Source organism: Eschrichtius robustus, chromosome 1, assembly GCF_028021215.1.
Source record: "Eschrichtius robustus isolate mEscRob2 chromosome 1, mEscRob2.pri, whole genome shotgun sequence".
Classification (NCBI taxonomy): domain Eukaryota; kingdom Metazoa; phylum Chordata; class Mammalia; order Artiodactyla; family Eschrichtiidae; genus Eschrichtius; species Eschrichtius robustus.
Window position 1 is genome coordinate 41,384,702 of NC_090824.1, and position 17,752 is coordinate 41,402,453.

General features: G+C 40.8%; 1 protein-coding gene across 2 annotated transcripts in view; it reads left to right on the forward strand.

Annotated features, from left to right (window-relative positions):
* The first annotated feature begins 1,946 nt into the window (after positions 1-1,946).
* The window catches only part of RTN1 (reticulon 1), a 247,986-nt gene continuing 232,180 nt past the window's right edge, over positions 1,947-17,752 (forward strand). For both annotated transcript variants that reach the window (XM_068525396.1, XM_068525477.1), the window contains exon 1: positions 1,947-2,317. In XM_068525396.1, coding sequence (XP_068381497.1) covers positions 2,077-2,317 — 241 coding nt within the window. In that variant the 5' untranslated portion in view covers positions 1,947-2,076. The remainder of the gene's footprint in view (positions 2,318-17,752) is intronic.

The following is a 17,752-nucleotide window of genomic DNA, read 5'->3' on the forward strand; positions in this document are numbered from 1 at the left end:
CATGAGGCTTGCATAGTTACTCCAGTTTTTTTAAATGATGACTTTCATTAGTGTTTCTCAGAGAAACACAATAACATTCTCCACATAATTCTGTATGTAATTCCCTTACCATAACAATTCTCAAATATTCAGTACCCATCGATAAGCACTTAGTGTTATATCATTAATTTTCTATATTCTTGGCATTTTGTCAATAATGAAACTGTGAGAAATTTCCACCTGGTATTTCTGATATTCTAAACAATGGAGTTTAAAAAACTCAGAAATGCCCCTGATTATATGAAAGGATTAAGCTTAATGGAAAGAGAGCAATGTAATAGCTTTTCACCTTAAAGATTTCTTAAACAGGCTCATTTTTCCCATGGAAAGATTTTGAAAACCATGATGGTTCAGGGTAACCAATAATTGTTAATGTTGAAGGGGGTAACTTTAAAAAATAGCTTTATTCAGGTATAATTGACATACACTAAATTGCACATATTTACAGTAAGTGATCTGATGGATTTTGACATATGTATACCCCTGTGAAGCTATCACCACAATCAAGCCAATGAAAATGTCCATCATAATTTTTGAAGATATCAATAATGTAAAATTTTGGTGATCATCATATCCCCAGGGGTATCTGGCCCTAGTAGGCCATATTTCTTGTCTATTGAGTGAACACATTTTCTCTAATTTATTGTCACTGAACAGAACAAAAGGTTGGGCAGAATTCAGGCTTTTAACTTTCAGCATTTTTGAGGAGCATCTGCATGGTGCTGAAGTTGGCCTTTGAATATATAAATTGACAGGTATGAAATCCTCAGCATGTCTATGGTGGCTTAGCAATCCCACAAAGCCTCACAGTAGCTTGCTAGATGCCCCACCTTCTCTAGAGAAGGAGCAGTGGATGGGCTTATTCCTCCACCTTGTGTGTTGGACTGTGTGTTATTTTTTTCCCCAACCACATCATTTCATAGACAATTTAGGAACCAATAAAGCACAAGTCTCGTTTGAAAAGATGTATCTAAATATAGGAATAATACATTATAAGCCAAGTCACTTCCCTCCTCTGAGTTTCTGTTTATCTGTCAAATATCTTCCATCTTATCAGAGAGAGCTGTAAAGGAAAATGGGTGGGTGGGGAAGCAGCAGCAAGCTTTCTGGAATGTCCAACTTCTCAAATAAAATAGACTGCACAGACAGCTTATAATTTGTATGGCTTTGGCTCAGGGTTTCTGAAAGGAAACATAAGTTGTTTTTGTCCTGCCTATTGCTGTCTTATTCGCCCTCAGTGCTGGTAGGAATGAAGTCTGGTAAGCTTTTCTCGGAGGCTCTCCTGATAGCTCTTTCCTATACTCCACTATTTTAGGTTGTTTTGGAAACAGTTTATGGATGCAGCATTTAACCTCGGGGTTGCAGATTCCCTCGTCTCCATCTGTCAACAACAATTTTCACCCCTCCCCGCGAAGACCAGTCCCCTCCACAGATGATACTGGTCACCCTCAGAACTGTGGCCTTGAGGGCTCCAGCTTCCTTTCTTTGCCTCGGGTCCCAGGACACCAGTCGAGGTCTAACTTTATGAGTTGGGAGGGCAGCTTGCCTAATCAGTCACTCTTCAGCGGGGGGCTGTTTCTACCTGCTCATCCTCTCTGATTCTCCCCCAAATGAGAGGAAGATTCAAGTGGATGTGGCATATCCCCTAATGTAGGCCTGCAGAGCGGTGGCTGACGTGTACAAAGGAAGACCCGGACCAAGCAGGCCTTTTTCACCTGCGTAATGACAGGCTTGGGAGTAGCGAAGCGGCAGCGGCGGCGGCGGCGCCGGGAATAGGAGGAGGAGCGCAGGCAGCGGCCGGGGCGGGGCCGGGAGGAAGTGGAGGGGGAGGAGGAGGAGCTGAAACGCGGAAAGCGGCAGGCAGCAGCTCGGCCGGAGTTGCAGCAGCTGCGGCGGCGGCGGCGCTGACACCGCAACCTCCCCAAGCCCTGAGTCCCGGCGGGGGCAGCAGCAGGAAGCGCCTGCCCGCCCGCCCGCCCAGTCACTGCACCTCGGCCCCGCCAAGCAGCCGTCGCTGCGCCCGGGGAACTGCCAGCTATGGCCGCGCCGCCCGATCCCAAAGAAGAGCTGCTGCCGCTGGCCAGTCCCGGGTCCCAGTGGTTCGGGGACCGGGGCGAGGGGGAGGAAGAAGCGGTGACGCCGAAAGGGGCCAAGCCCGAGCCGCAGGCGGGAGAGCCCGGACCTGGGCTGGGCTCCGGGGCCCGAGAAGCTGCGCCGCGGGAACTGGGCTCAGGCCCCGCCCGGCCGCCGCCCGTTGCCATGGAAACTGCATCCACAGGTAAGGCTGGCGGGCGCGCGCCGCTGCCCCGCAAATGGCGTCGGGGACTCGGGTCCCCCAACCAGTCCCTTTCTCTGCAGCTCGCCTATGCACCTACCTCGCGCTCTCTATCTTGAGCACCAACCTTAACCCCCCTTCGCCACAGGCGACTGTAAATATTAGCGGACTGGTAGGGACACAAATTTTATTTTTCCAAAGGCTCGGAAGAAAACAAAATACTATTCATCCTTTTATTTCATTATCATTATTTTTCCGGCTTTCAAAGTTGTTCTCAGAGGCAAACCGCAGCATCCTGGCTGCCGCCGCGCCTGTGTACAAGTTTTTTCCTTCTTGGAAGGGGCTGGGGGCCGTAAGGCCCGCTTGGCCAGTTGGGATGATATTCTGAGGCGTGTTTGTGCGCCCGGCGCGCGCCAGCGACAGGGGACGCTGACAACAAAGCGACGGGCGGGCCTGCTGCCCCTAGACCCTGCTCGATCCAGGGCAGAGACGTGACTTTAACTCTCCCTTCCCTCCAAGAATCGCCACACCCTACTCCTAGCCCCTTTCCCTTCACCTCCTCTATCTCCCCCTCCCCCCGCACACTAAACCGAAACGCCAAGGTGTGTCTAATTGCAGAGGGACAGCGTTGCCAGAAGGTTGGGAGTTGTGGCGGCTCCCGCGCAGAGCCCTTCTTTCCCAGCTCCCCGGATGCTCCCATCTCGAAGGGAGCTGTGAAACTTGCAGCCCTTTAGAGCGGCCTCTGGCTGAGGTGTTAGAGTGCTTGAGTGGCGGTGAGTGTTAGGCACAGTTTACCATCAGTCTGAACCTGCCTGGTCCTTTGGAAATTGCCCTGGGTTCGCCCTCCTTTCGCCTGACTTCCCCTTCAGAACTGGAGCACGTGGGTGCTCAGCGGGGACCAGGGATCCTGAAGCATTCTGTCCGAAGGATGCCTGAGGCGAGCTTTGGGGAGGGGCTGACGGCTTGGGTAGCTCTGTGTTTCCAGGGAGTGGGGTAGAGGGTGCTGTGTTGTGTTGTTCCCGGAGAAAGCTTTGCTGTGGTGGAATGAGAGTTGTGTAGTTTTGGAAATGTAGCTCTTGAAGGCTGGGTGCTGGGTGATTCTGCAGGAGGGGAAGGGGGGCGGGACTGGCATGCTTGTTCATGGCAGCTGATTTAGGGGAACCCCTTTCTTAAGCCATTGCCTCTCTTAAGGGTCGTGTGGAGTGTCTTAGGTAGTCCTTAGGTAGTCTTAATTCTTCTCTAGTACAAACGATTTGAGCTGAGGAAAGGAGTTTTAGGGAATGTGTCGAATAAAACATTATGAAGGGAAGAAAAAAAGTAAAGAAAGAAAAACGAGAGAAGGGAAAAGGAAAGAAAGATTCAAAAGCAGAAAACCCCATTTGTCATATATTAGTTATTATGTGGAGGAGGGGAGGATTTAAGACTAAGAGAGATCTCAACTTCTTCATCTAAATGGAGAGAAAACAAAACTTTTTATAATTGCAAAAGAAGATGGCGGAAGCTAATAGACAAAGGAAGGTACACATTTCATTGGTTTACCATTACCATTCTTCGTTGAGAGTAGCTCATAGTACAGAACCTTTACCCACTGTCATCAAAGTAAATCATTTATAAACATTGCCCACCTCCCACTGGTGTCCCCAAGGTTAGGTGAACTAGGGAGAGGAAGCTAAGCGCCCCCTGTTCAGTAACATACTATTCACTAAAATGGTTGCTATATACAAAATGCCTAGAACAACTGTGACAAAGTAGGCGTTTGCAATTTTTAATATTATTATAGAAATATTTTACTTTGTTGAATATATTAGGGGTTTCCTATTCTAGGCAACAAATACACTAATAAAATCGAACATGATGCTAACTTTGGATGGGAGGAGAATGAAGGGAGGCAGAAGGAGCACATAGTTTGCATATTTATGTAGAAATTTTAAAGTTTATTATTGCTGCTTGAAGGAATTTCTCACATAGTTGTTGGTTATTTAATGTTTTAAGTTTGTATGTGTCTTTTTTAGTAGACTGTATGGGCTGTTATAAGAGTCTCTGATGCCAGAAATGATATCTAAATAAATAACTAGATCTTGAAAAATTCAAATAAAATCTGGGCCAGCTTCCTTATCTGTTGTTTTGGCAGTTCTGTTGCAATAAGCAGAGTCAGCAGGTGCATCCTCAATTTAATCAGGGACAAAATCCAGAGGAAGCCTATTAAGCACATGGCTTTCCTTTTTTTAAAAGAATGGTGCTCTTTGGGACTCAAATCAAACTAAGAAGTAACTTAGACTTTGAGTGTGATGCACTGTAAACAGCTTTTGTTTCTTTCTCAAATGAAATTCTAAAATGTAAGACAGATATTGATGTTTTAAAAACTTTTTTCTGAAAAACACCACTAATCATGCCATCTGGACAGAAGTTCTGTTATTTATTTTTATACGTTGATGGTAATTAAAGTTCCTAAAGAAATATTTCCAAAAATATTTTTCCGTGATGTCCTGGAATGAGTATATGTTTAAACATCATTAAAGTTGCACTATAAAACTCTGTCAATACTGTATTCTCTACCTGTACTCCATCAGTACAGATATTCTCATTGCTTCTGTCCCTTTTGTGGGATGGAAATGTCCTTAACAAAAAGTAACACTTTTTTCTAAAGCTACAGTTTTTCATGTCTAAAATTGATAATGGGCATGTGATATGATGTCTGTTGCCAAGGAAACATTTAATGCACTATATGTAGGCTACAACATGTTAGATTGTTAATCATGAAACAGTGCCATCATCTAATAACTTTATACAAAGAATGTGAAGAGCAACATTTTCGTTTTTTCATGATCAGTTATTTTATTCCTGGAAACTATTCAAAAGGAGCATACAATAACACAAGGATAGAAGAATCGCCCTTTGTTTAAAGGAAGAATTTAAAATAGAATATTTGAACAAAATGCAATGGTAAGAATTAACTCATTGGCCACTTTGGAAATTAACTCATTGACTGATTCATGCATGGAAGGCAAAATGAATAAGAGAACGGAGAATGGTCTGGAGAAAGCAGCCCAGTGTGATGATTTGCTTTAGTGATATTGACTTATAGATAGTTTGACTTAAATTTCTGGATGATTGCCAAGGGGGAGGGAAGTGAGAGAGGGAGAGAGAGGTATTTTTCCAATTTACTTGGACTACAGTGCTCATAAATTTATCTTTTTCAAATGCTGAATGTGATACTATATTGGAAAAAACTATTCTTAATCTATCATGATTTAAATACCTTTCAGAAATGCTTATATGTCCTGCATTTATTCTGTTTAATATAATAAATTGTACCATGCACATTACCAATCTTCTTCTAAAATCCATGTAGAGACTGGATTAGCTGTCTTTTCTTGTGGATGTGCTTGATAGATGTGTATATTTTAAAAAAATTTTGAGTCATTCCCAGCAATCCTCTTCAGAAGGTGTAAATTTCAGTCTTCTGTTTTCTTTCATCTTTTAAGAAAGCTACAGTTCTATTGAAATGGGAAGGAACACTACACTAGCTTTTACAATATTTTACAGAACCTATAAGAAAAATAAGAGTTTCTAATGCAATTTATTTCTCTGGACATAGGCTCTGAATATAATCAATGACATTTCTGGCAGTAACTACAGTACTTATCCTTTCATATTGGGAATTCAAATTAGGTTAAATTAAAATTTAGAAACACTTACATACCCTAAAAATACATTGATAAATAAATTTTATCAGAGCTTTCAGCATAACTTCCTTTTCATGAACTCACTGTTCCAGGAAACCCATCCTACTCATTGTCCCTCAGGTACACCATAGACCTTCCTGCTCCCATCTCTTCTCTAGGCTGTTCATCTACTTCTGACTCTGAGGGTTTGGAGAAGAGTTGTGGATTATTTTGTTCATTATACTGTCTGTCTTGCATAGCCTGGGAGATAGACAAAACTTCCAAAAATTTTATGGGAAGTTTTTATTATCTGTAAAGTGAGAGACCATTGAGATTCAATTCAATTTAGTAAACATTTATTGAATGCCTCCTTTGTGTAAGGATCTGTGCTAAACACGGGTTTTGGTTTCCTAGAACATGTGCACCTTTCTGTTTCACATTAGTATTTAGTTAAACAGTTCTTTTATGTCATTTTTAATTTTCCTCATTCCCAAGTCATTGCTGGAAGATTGTTTAGAAGGGTATTATAATAATCTAACCACATGGGCACACAGTCATGAATTAGTTTTCTGAGGTCGACATAGGATAAATAAATACTAGCATAGCTTGCTCAAAGGGCATAGCTGGGGGAAAACAAAATCTATCTATCTACCTAACTATGTATCTAGCTAATTCTTTCTTCTTCATAGAAGTAACTGTGGCTGAATAGTGCCCAAAGATCCTTGTATTAGTTTGTAGTGCTTTTATTTTAAAGTTAAAGGTAGTTATCTCAGTGGTGACTAAGGGAGATTTGAAAAAAGGCACTGTAAAATATAGACGGCAGTGAAAATAAAAGACATATTTCAAGAGACTAATACATCCACACAGGAATGCTTTCCATGAAAGAATATGGTCAAAAGATGAAAGACAACCAGTTTTATTTGTTTAAATAATATTTGAGGGCAAAAAGAGCAATGAGAAGAACATGAACTAGAGGGGCTCACTGCTTGTGGAAGATGCTCTAGTGAGAGTAATGAAAAAAAGGAGAGGGAAGAGTTTCTCAGTTCACATTTAACCCGTATTATTTAAAATGGACAGTGATCATTTGGAAATGTACAGGAATATTGAACCACTATGTTGTGTGACAGGAGCTAACATAGTATTGTAGGTCAGTTATACTTCCAAAACAAACAAGCAAACAAACTCATGGAAAAAGAGATCAGATTTGTGGTTACCAGAGGTGGGGGGGGGGGTGGAGGGGGAATTGGATGAAGGCAGTCAAAAGGTACAAACTTCCAGATGAGATAAATAAGTACTCAGGATGTAATGTACAACATAATTAATATAATTAACAGTGCTGTATGTTAAATATGAAAGTTGTTAAGAGAGTTTGAGTTCTCATCACAAGGAAAACATTTTTTTCTATTTTTTTAGTCTTATATCTATATGAGATAATGGAAGTTCACGAAAGTTGATCATTTAAAAATAAATAATTAAAATGGACAGTGATTCTTAAGCTGGGCAATCTAAAACATACGGAAGGAAAGACTGGAAGCCCAGGATAAGTGAACAGCAAGTAGACTACTGTGTCACTGCTCTGATAAGATTGGCTCTTCGGAGCCAACTACTTTGTATCTCATGGTATAGAATGAGTGTGGTGAGCAGTTTTGATGTCATTCCTAGTATTTCTTGAGAATAAGACTAATTTTAGAAAAGTTGAAATGGGGAATGATTTTCAGAAAAGGGAAAACAATGGATATTTAAAACTTACAAGCCAATATATTTGTTGCTGAGTGCTGGTAGAATCTAAGAATGCATTATTATGCTGAATATTTATAAACCCTTAGAAAACATGTTGATCACCAGCAATTCCCACTGGTTCACTAAAAAAATAATGCCCATAAAACATAATTTTCTCTTTTTCATATTCTGAATCACCAACATATGCACAGCGCTTACTATGCACAGGAACTCTAGAAAGTACTCAACTTACATTAGAAAGCACGCTCTTTAATTTTGCAAATGGCACAAAGTTTTAAAAGATGATTGATATGGTAGAGGGTAGCACTGCTGTTTAAAATTTTTGATTTTAATGTTAACTCAAAAGCAAATTCTTTTTATTAAAATAATTTTTTACTCTAATTAAAAAAATTCCTTGTTGGGGTAAGAAGCACATGCACGTGATATTAAAATTTAAAAGCTACAGAAGGGTGTACAGAGAAAAGGAAGTATTCACACTCAGTCTTTCAACCAGCCAGCTGTTATCCCTCTTCAGCAGCAACCATTGTTATCAAATTCAGCAATAGAGCATTATTTAATTCATTCATGATTATACTATTATTTATTGAACCCCTGCTCTATGCCAGGCATTGTTCTAAGCACTAAGGGTACGGTACAGAAAAGGACAGATAAAAGTTTATCTCCTATAAATTATATATCCTACTGTGTGTGTGTGTGTGTGTGTGTGTGTGTAGGCAGGGAAGGAGAGAAGACAGAGGGGAGACAAAGAAGAAAAAATATATGTCAAGGTATGATAAGTCCTAAGGAGAAAGTTAAAATAGAGCAGTAGAGTGAGAGAGATAGTCAAAAAAGTCCTCTTTGATAAGGTGGCATTAAAGCAAAGACTTGAAGAAAGTGACAGAGTAAGTCATGCAGATGCAGAAGATCATTTTAAGCAGAAGGAATAGTCTGTGCAAAGGCCCTGGGTGAAAGTACTCCCTGGAATGGCAGGGAGGTCACTGAAGTGGGGTGAACAAGGTGAAAATGGTAGGAGATGGGCTCAGAGTGCAGGGTGAGGGGTGATGGGCAGATTAGGTCCTATAGGCCATTTTAAGAGTTTTGGATATTACTCTGAGTTTGATGGGAGCCACTGGAGGGTTTACAGTAGGGGAGGAACATGTTTGGAGTTAAGTTTTAAGTTAAGTTTAGTGGATCACTCTGTACTGTGTTGAGAATCTAAAATGGGGAAGGAGGGGAGGAATATGGAGCAAGAATGACCAACTAGGAAGCTATTGTAATAATGCAAGCAAGAGATGATAGTGGCTTGCACTGGGGTGATACATTGGAGGAGGTGAAAATTGCTTGGGTTCTAGATATATTCTAAGTGTAAAGCTAACAGTGTATCCCTAATGGGTTTTGTACGGGTGTGAGAGAAAAGAGTTAAGGATGACACCATTTTATGGCCTGAGCAAATGCAAGAATGGAGTTGCTATTAGCTGGGATTGGGAAGACTTTGGGAGGGGCAGGTTTTGGGGAAAAGCCAGGAGTTTGGTTTTGCAAATGCTAACTCTGAAATGCTCATTAGATAGCCAAGCAGTGATGTCAAGCAGGTAGTGTAGAGGTCAGGGGTGGGGAATGGTCTGGTCTGGGTATGTAAATTTTGGAGTTGTTGGCATAGAGTTGAGATCACCAAGAGAGAGTGAGTTTTGACAGTGAAGAGGTCAAGGAGTCCTGGGATACCCAAATACTCAGAGTTTCAAGCAAAGGAAACTGAGTAAAAGTGGCTTAATGATGCAGAAGGAGAACTGAAAAAGTGGGATTCCAGAAGGCAGAGAAATGTATGTTAAGAGGGATGGAATGATTGACTCTGTCAAATGCTGCTTGTAGGTTGGGTAAGATGAGGACTGAGAATCAGCCATTGGATTTGACAGTGAGGAAGCCATGAATTTGATGAAGCTGTTTTATTGTGAAGTGTTGGGGGAAAACTTTGGTTGGAACGGGTTTTAGGGAAAATGAGAAAGGAGAAAATGAGAGACAATATTATAGACATAACTTTTGAAGGAGGAAACTAGAAAAATAGGAACATAACTACCTGGAGGGTTGGGATCAAGAGAAGGGAAAGTTTTATTTAATTATTTTTTACTATGGGGGATATTAAAGCGTATTTGTAAGATGATACAAATGATTTAATAAGGGTGGAGAGATGGATGGTACAGGAGAGGGAGGGGGCATTTCCTGTACTATGTCCCTGAGCACGTGAGGGGAAATGGATCAGGACACAATGGAGGGGTGATGTTAGATAGACGTAAGGACAGTTCACGGATATAACTGGAGGAAAGACAGAGAAGGGGGCACAGGTGCAGGGGTGGGGCTGAGGAGAGGTGGAAGTTCAATGAAATAGGAAGAAAGGTCAACAGCAGAGTGAAGGCAAGAGTGGAGTTGGAAGTTTGAGAGGAGGGGAGAAGGTATACAAGCTTTGTGTAGGAGATTGGGAGAGTGAAATGTCTAGGGGAAATGGTAGGAATTCTAAGCATCCCCAGTGCCCACTTGGAGTTGAAGGTCATGAGCTTAAAGCAAGACCAGTTATCATACATGTTGTCTTTTTTTCCCATCAGTGTTGATTTCAAGTAGGTGGACAGTTGGATTGGTTTTTGTTTTTTTCTGGTAAGTATGACAAGATGAGATGGGCAGTGGAGTTAAGGATGTGTGCAAGGCAGTGAGAGTACTGGCGGGTTGTGGAATCTGGGGAGGAGGAAGGAGGACAGAGGGGGATGAAGCACAGTGAAAAGATGATGTGAACAGTGGGTTGTGCGTACTGGCAGGGTTGAAGAAGAGCAGGAGCTGAGGTACTAGAGTAAGGGGGCTGAAAGGATAAGATTCAAGATGTAGTGTGTGATATGGAGATTAAGGAGCGGGTACAGTTATTGAGGGGATTGGGAGACAGATGTAGTGGAGGACAAGGTCAACAGAGGAGTGGCATCCAGAAGAATGACAAGGCTGGGAGTGAGATAATTACCTACATGATTTCTGAAATTGCAAAGATTGAAGCAATTGGAGAATACAGTGAACTGGTGCTGATATCTTTAGGAAAGGGCACAGTGGCCTGGGCTTCAAAGCTAGGGGATTTTAGAGGGGAGGGAAGAATAGTAGCCTGTAAAATTATGAATTTCTGACTGTAGGTTCTGCAAATTCTATTTAATATGTTCAGAATGTAGGAGACACAAGTTAAAATAGTTCGTTGTGGGGGATGGGAACTTTGAGGGTTGTAATTAACTAAATATGAGCTAGTGGTATGGTGAAATTACTAAAATATCTTATGTAATTTTAGGTAGTATCAATAGAAAGTCTTGGGTACACATTATATGAGGTAATAGTTCCCCTAGATTCTGTTCTAGGCAGACAAAATTTGGAATCTTATACTAAATGATGGGTGCCATGGTTTAGAGACACTAGTACAGTGAGAGAAAGGTGACTAGATTGGTATGGCTTCTAGAAAAAAAAATGCTGTTTGAGAAATGGTTGAAAAAAATTAAGACTTTTTAGCCAGAATAAGAGAATGAAAGGAGATCTGAAAGTAAAATTCAAATACTAGAAGAAATCTTATGAACCAAATGAAGACTTGACCGAGGTTGTTTCACAAGGCAAAATTGGGACTGGTGGGTAAATCAGAGAAACACATTTCAACTTAATGAAGGAGAAAGTTCTAATAATTAGAATCGCCCAGAAAAGAGATAGATTGCCTCTCAGTTACTGATATTTAAGCACAAGTGAGGTTGCTGTTTATTGGGGGAGACAGAAAGGAAAGTGTTAAGTTACACCAAGATCTTTATTCCTTCATAAGAGAAAACGATACACCTAACCTTACCTGTGGTTGTTGGAGAAGGCATATTTCTCAAGAGTGAACAGCTCACAAATGAAACCAGAAACAGTACTCATCACAAAAACCACAGTTAACTTCAAATTGGCTCTCTAAAAAATGCACTCTCCACAGAATTGTGGCCATCTTTAAATTCTTCTCTAGTTCTCCATTGTTGAGAAAAACTCTATAATGTAACATACTTGCCTCTTGAGAACCACACAGTTTTATACAATTTGGGGTTATTAACCTAAATGTGAAACATGCTATCTGCAAGCATCTCTTTTATTTATTCTTTTTTCCTGAACTATCTTTTTCATTTATTTTACTACAGACTCTAATTCCATAAATATTTGATATATTCTAAAATGTTTGGGGAATTCATTAACTAATTCCATATTGCTAAAAGCATCATATGATTCTGTCCTTAGTCCTCTGCCTCACTATCTGCATGTTTATGTCAGATTATTTATTGTAAAATCATGTTTGCTGAGTTGCCTAATGATTTACATTCTTAGCTGGAACTGTTCTGCGTTCCATGTCCAATCCCCAAATGGATTTTTCAATTCATCTACTGCATGAGATTGTTAGAAAACCAGTTATAGACCAAATTCTTGCTTCCTGAATGTGGGGAATTTGTTGACTATCTCTCATCCTTAAAAGTATCTAGAATTTTGTTTTATGCATAGCAAGTCTTCATTTTTTAAAAACAAGTCTTGGACAACAGAAAATTGTGTGTATTCAAGTTACTGCTGATCCAGTTGGTGAGCATAAGAATAAAAAGCAGTGTCACATCTCCCTTTGGCATGAAGTTTTCAACGGATCCCGAAATATCAGGCCTCTCAAAATGTGATCTGTAGATGACCTGCTTCAAGATCACGTGAAGCGATTCACGAACCTCAACTCAGGGAAACAAGCCTGCCAAATGCATGTTAAAAGTTTAAGAAGCACTGATTTATTGACTCTCCTCCTTATGCTCAGCATTTTGCTAGGAGCTGTGGGGAATGATGGAACATGAGCCAGGTCCTCTTTTTCCATTCCTCCAAGCTTACTGTCTAGATGGGAGATGTGACTAAACCACACAAAACAAAGGTAGTTTGTCCAGCCTGGTGCTTGGATGGGTGCTACAAGCTATAAGCACTGTACAGATTTCATAATTTTATGGGTTCCAGGGTACCTGGTGTCTTGAAAGAGGAGGAGTGTGACTTATGCCTGAAGGATGGATAGATCAGAAATAAGCAGAAGTGGCAGAAAGGCAGTTTTAGGTGAGGGGAGAGACATGGGTGATGACATAGAGATGAGCAATGACCAGGGTGTTTTAAGCCCATTCGGGTTCAGGGAGACAGATTCTGGGGGGGTTTGAAAGCTATTCATGGGACTCTAGACTCCTTTTATATGGATTCTGGGACCTTTGAAGGTTTATACGTGAGGGAAGTAATACAGTCAGCCCTTTGTATCCTTGGGTTCCACATCCACCTTCACTGATATGAAGGGCCCACTGTACTATACCATTTTATATACGGGACTTGAGCATCCATGGGTATTGGTATTTACACAGGGTCCTGGAACCAATTCCCAGTGAATACTGAGGAATGACTGTATTAAGGAAGATTAGTCCAACAGTGGCATAGATGATGAACTCAACGGGGATGATCCTGAAACCTGCACTTTTGCTGAAAGAAGGCTGACTCAATAACATCAGTTTCAGAGGCTTGATTAAATAAACATGGGAATGAAGAGGAAGGTACCTGGGAAGAAAGAGGAGGAAAGATGAGCACTTCATGGGAACATTCAACAGGACTTTGTGACTGGGGATGAAGGGAGGAATGAATCAACTCTAAGGTTCTGTTCCTATGGCTTGGAGAATGATGGTGCTATAGAGAGGTGGGAGGGGGCACTGGTCAGAGAGATGAGGATAATGCATTCATTTTTGTCATATGGGGCTCAAAATGAAGAAAAGCATTTGAGTGGAAATCTCCACCTGGCTCTGTATATTAAGGAACGGATTTTGGAGATGAAAACAGGATTGTAGATAAAGGTTTAGAAAATTAGAAAAGGGGACTTCCCTGGTGGTGCAGTGGTTAAGAATCCATCTGTCAATGTAGGGGACATAGGTTCGAGCCCTGGTCTGGGAAGATCACGCATGCCACGGAACAACTAATCCTGTGCACCACAACTACTGAGCCTGTGCTCCGCAACAAGAGAAGCCACTGCAATGAGAAGCCCGCGCACTGCAACGAAGAGTAGCCCCTGCTTGCTGCAACTAGAGAAAGCCCGTGAGCAGCAATGAAGACCCAATGCAGCCAAAAATAAATAAATAAAAATTTTTTAAAAAATTAAAAGAAAATTAGAAGAGAAGCCATAGAATAGTTTTTTGGAAGAGATTATGTAGTATGGGAGGAACAAAGGGCCAAGAACAGAGCAAGTGCTCCTTGTGTCTTACTAGCTGAGTGGCATTAGGCCAGTTATTGAACCTCCCTCAGCCTCAGATTCTGTGTATGTGGCACTAGGTCTTGTAGAGTGCCTGGCAATCAGGTGGTAACTCCCCTCATTATTATAGTATCATGGAAATCAAGATGGCATGGTATAGAATTAGTCTTGACCGAGAAGACAGATTTGTCTAGTCTTGGCTTTGGCACCTAATATGTCAATGTGGGCAAACCTGCTTTATGTCTCAGTTTCTTCATATGTAAAATGGGCATGATACCATTGTCCTGGCTACCTTACAGGGCTGTTTTGAGGATAAAATGAGATAACAAGAGGAGGTACATGCAAATTACAAATTACTCTACATCTGTAAGGAACTGCTAATAGGAAGCCTGGTAGCACTGTCAGATGCAGAAGAGAGGTCTAAGAGAATAAAGATTGAGAAAAAATCATGTCACCTCGACCCTAGGTGTTTTAATAGAAAATGCTTGCTGTGCTTAGCTGAACCTCAGCCAAATGTTAGTGGGGAATGGCAGGAGAGCGAGGAAGAGTGGGGTTGGGGAGAAGTTGGTTCTGGCAATCCACATTGGGAGACATTCTGGCTACGAAGAGTGCAGTTGGAGTGGCGACCCACCCCATTCTTCATGTCCTAAAGAGTGAACTGTGGCTGGAGCAGGGCTGAGGCATGCCCATGGGGGCCAGGTGAGGTCTATTCTTAATCTCCCGCTCAGTGGAAGGGCAGTAAATGTAGAAAGCTGCCCCGTGTGTGCATGGTAGTCTGGAGAGGCTGTCTCCCAGAGAGGCTATCACAGTGAAAGCCAGCCCCTGCACCTCACCCCCACCTCACCCCCCAAGCTTAAATTAATTGGCCCTGTGGGCTTGTAGGTACTTGCATGCTAGTCTTACAGCTCTATAGATTTAAAAGTCTTCCATAAATAGATTAATACTTCTGGAAAGATGGAGTAGACAGCTTTTCCTTATCCCTCTTGCTAAGTACAGCTAAAAATTCTGGACATTATATACAAGATAAGCATAAAAGACTGTGCAGTGAAAGTAGCATACTTGTAAGGCATTAACCTAGATGAAAACCTATCTGAACTAGAGTGAGAGAGAAAAGCTGGGTGAGGGTGACAGTAGCTAAAACTTGGAATGACAGAACTTGAGAATCCAGAGATTTTTCTTGCAGTAGGATTCTCAAACTAACTCTATGAACAGAATAGGAGGGTCACAGTGAAACTGCAACACATATAAAGAAAAAAATAGAGGAGCTTTATTTAACCATAGTTAACTCTCAGTCAATGGGGCAAGCCATCTTCCCCCCAGGTGAGGAACTCTTAGTCTTATTAACTCAAGGTGCCCAGAACCAGGAGCTGAGAGTTGTGCTTGACTCCGGGAGGGTTGACCGCATGCAGGGCTGGGCCAAGTCCTGAGGGTACTGAGAGCGCCGGAGCAGAGATGGTAGCAGAAACCTGGACTCTGGTTGAAAGAACTGAAGATTTACAGCCTGCACAAGAGGAGATAGGATGGATTATGACAGCCACCTAAAAATACATAAAGAACTGCCAAGTGGCATAGGGACTGGATATGTTCTACGTGACTCTGGAGGATGGAACTGTGGTCGATCATGAGTTAAGCCGTGAAATATGAAAATAGCTTGGACTACCTAATATGGTGGTGAGTTTCTTGTTACTGGAGGTATGTAAGCATAGCTGGGTTGGTCGCTTGTATGACAGAGGAGATATAATAGAGAGGATACATTAGGTTAGTAATTCTTTATCTTTTCAGGATCACAGATCCCCATTGGAGAATCTGATGAAAGCTTTGGAATCTCTGCTCAGGAAAGTGTGCTTACAAACACCATTTTGGACACAAATTCTGGCATTTTTTCGGAGGTCTTTTATGGATGGAGGAATTAAATAACTTTCTAACTCTTAGAGATCAATAATTTCGGATACTCTCATATAAATCATTGTTTATACAGCAGCAATAGTTTCATGGTTTAATAAAATCTCATTGAATCTTCCATTTATTTATTCAGCAAATATTTATTAAGCACATACTATGTGTGTGTGTGTGTTTGCATACACACACACACAAACACACACACACACAAGGTATGTAGTTGAGTAGGTGATACCTAAATATGTAACCAGAATATAAAAATAAATGCAGTAAAATAACAACATAGGCTATTATGAAGAGTCTAAATTAAGGAAAAGTCTACATTCCATAAATTCTATTTTGTTAGTTTCAGGAATATGTGGTATCTGAGTTTGTGGCTCTCAAAGGATTACTGAGCCATCCTCTTTCCAAACTGGCCCTGGTGAAGTGGGAGAAAGAGTGTGAACTTGGAGACGCCATGCTGGTTTCCCATCTCAGCTCTTCCAATGGCCAGTAGCTAGTCTCAGCCTCTCTGGGAAGGGCTAAATGGTGGATCTATATGAATCTGTAGTGTCTAGATAATGATGTATCATTTGTCTATTCACTGTTTCTATGTACACTGTGCACTTCTGTGTACACTTTAGTCATTACTAAAGTTTTTAGAACCAGTGGTTACTTTAGGCAACATTCCTTTACTGATTATCAGGAGATGCTTGGGGTTGGAGTAGGGGAAGATATTAATTCTCCCTCTAATAATATCCCCATCAGCCATCTAAAGTCACAATAAATAAATAAACAAACAAACAAATAAATAGATATCCTCTGATGTGAACAATTAATGTTTTCTCAATTTTATGTAAAATATACATGCGATATTTGAAAAAATCTATACTACTTTTATTATTTACATATGAGCACATCATCAAAGTAAAAAGGTGCTCCCTGTGCAAATCCAGCTTTAAAATACTAAGTCAACTGGCTTCTACTCCAACCAGACTGTAGCCCCTAAGCACCATCATATATAGAAATTTTGGAGTTACTACTACTGATCATACTATTAATTTATTTAGCAAACCTTTTATTATAGATAATACAAGGTAAATTAAATTGCAACCCAGCATGTTTGCATTACCGGAATTGAACTTGTGTGAGTTTATTTTTTAAATTGAATCCATGGCATTAGAGAAGTGTTCCTATTTTATTTTACCATAAGTATGAGAAAGAATAAACACCTAGAAATTGTATAACCTTTTAAAGGCCAAGCAGTTCCTGTTTATAATTTGTATGTTTGCATATCAGAAGTCTCAGAAGAATTGGTTTCATTTCTGTGAATAAAGTAGAGCAATTAAAAAATATATTTTTAAAGAGAGGTAATATACTTTCTAGAGAAATGAGTCCCAGAAGTATCCTATCTTGAAGGTAAACATATGTTAGGAGTAGGGACAATTTGCAGTGGCCTGTCAAGGCCGTCTGTGTTACTTTTTTTTTTTTTTTAAGTGTAGTAATCTTCTCTGTGCTCAGTAGTTATATAACTATTATAATAACTCCCAGGAACATTGGTTCCTAAAAGGAATCTTTATCAATCTGTTCAAAGCAAAAAAAGCTCCACCATTCTGCCAGACGGGGGACATCAAGGTCAACCTTTAACTGTATCAGTTAACACATAATGACTATGTTTGCACTGTGGTGGCTCTTGTGAAGATGTCTTTTTGATATTGAATTGATGTTGACATGCTCCACTGTATAATCACATTATTATGAATCTTGTGAAACATAATTTTCAGTTCATAAAAGGAAGGGTCGGTACATCAGTTGATCACAAGAACCTAGAACTTCTTTTTTTTTCTGTGAAGGTCCCTGTCCTTCAAGGAAAAAAAAAAAAATCAGCAGATGACTGTATATAAGTAAAAT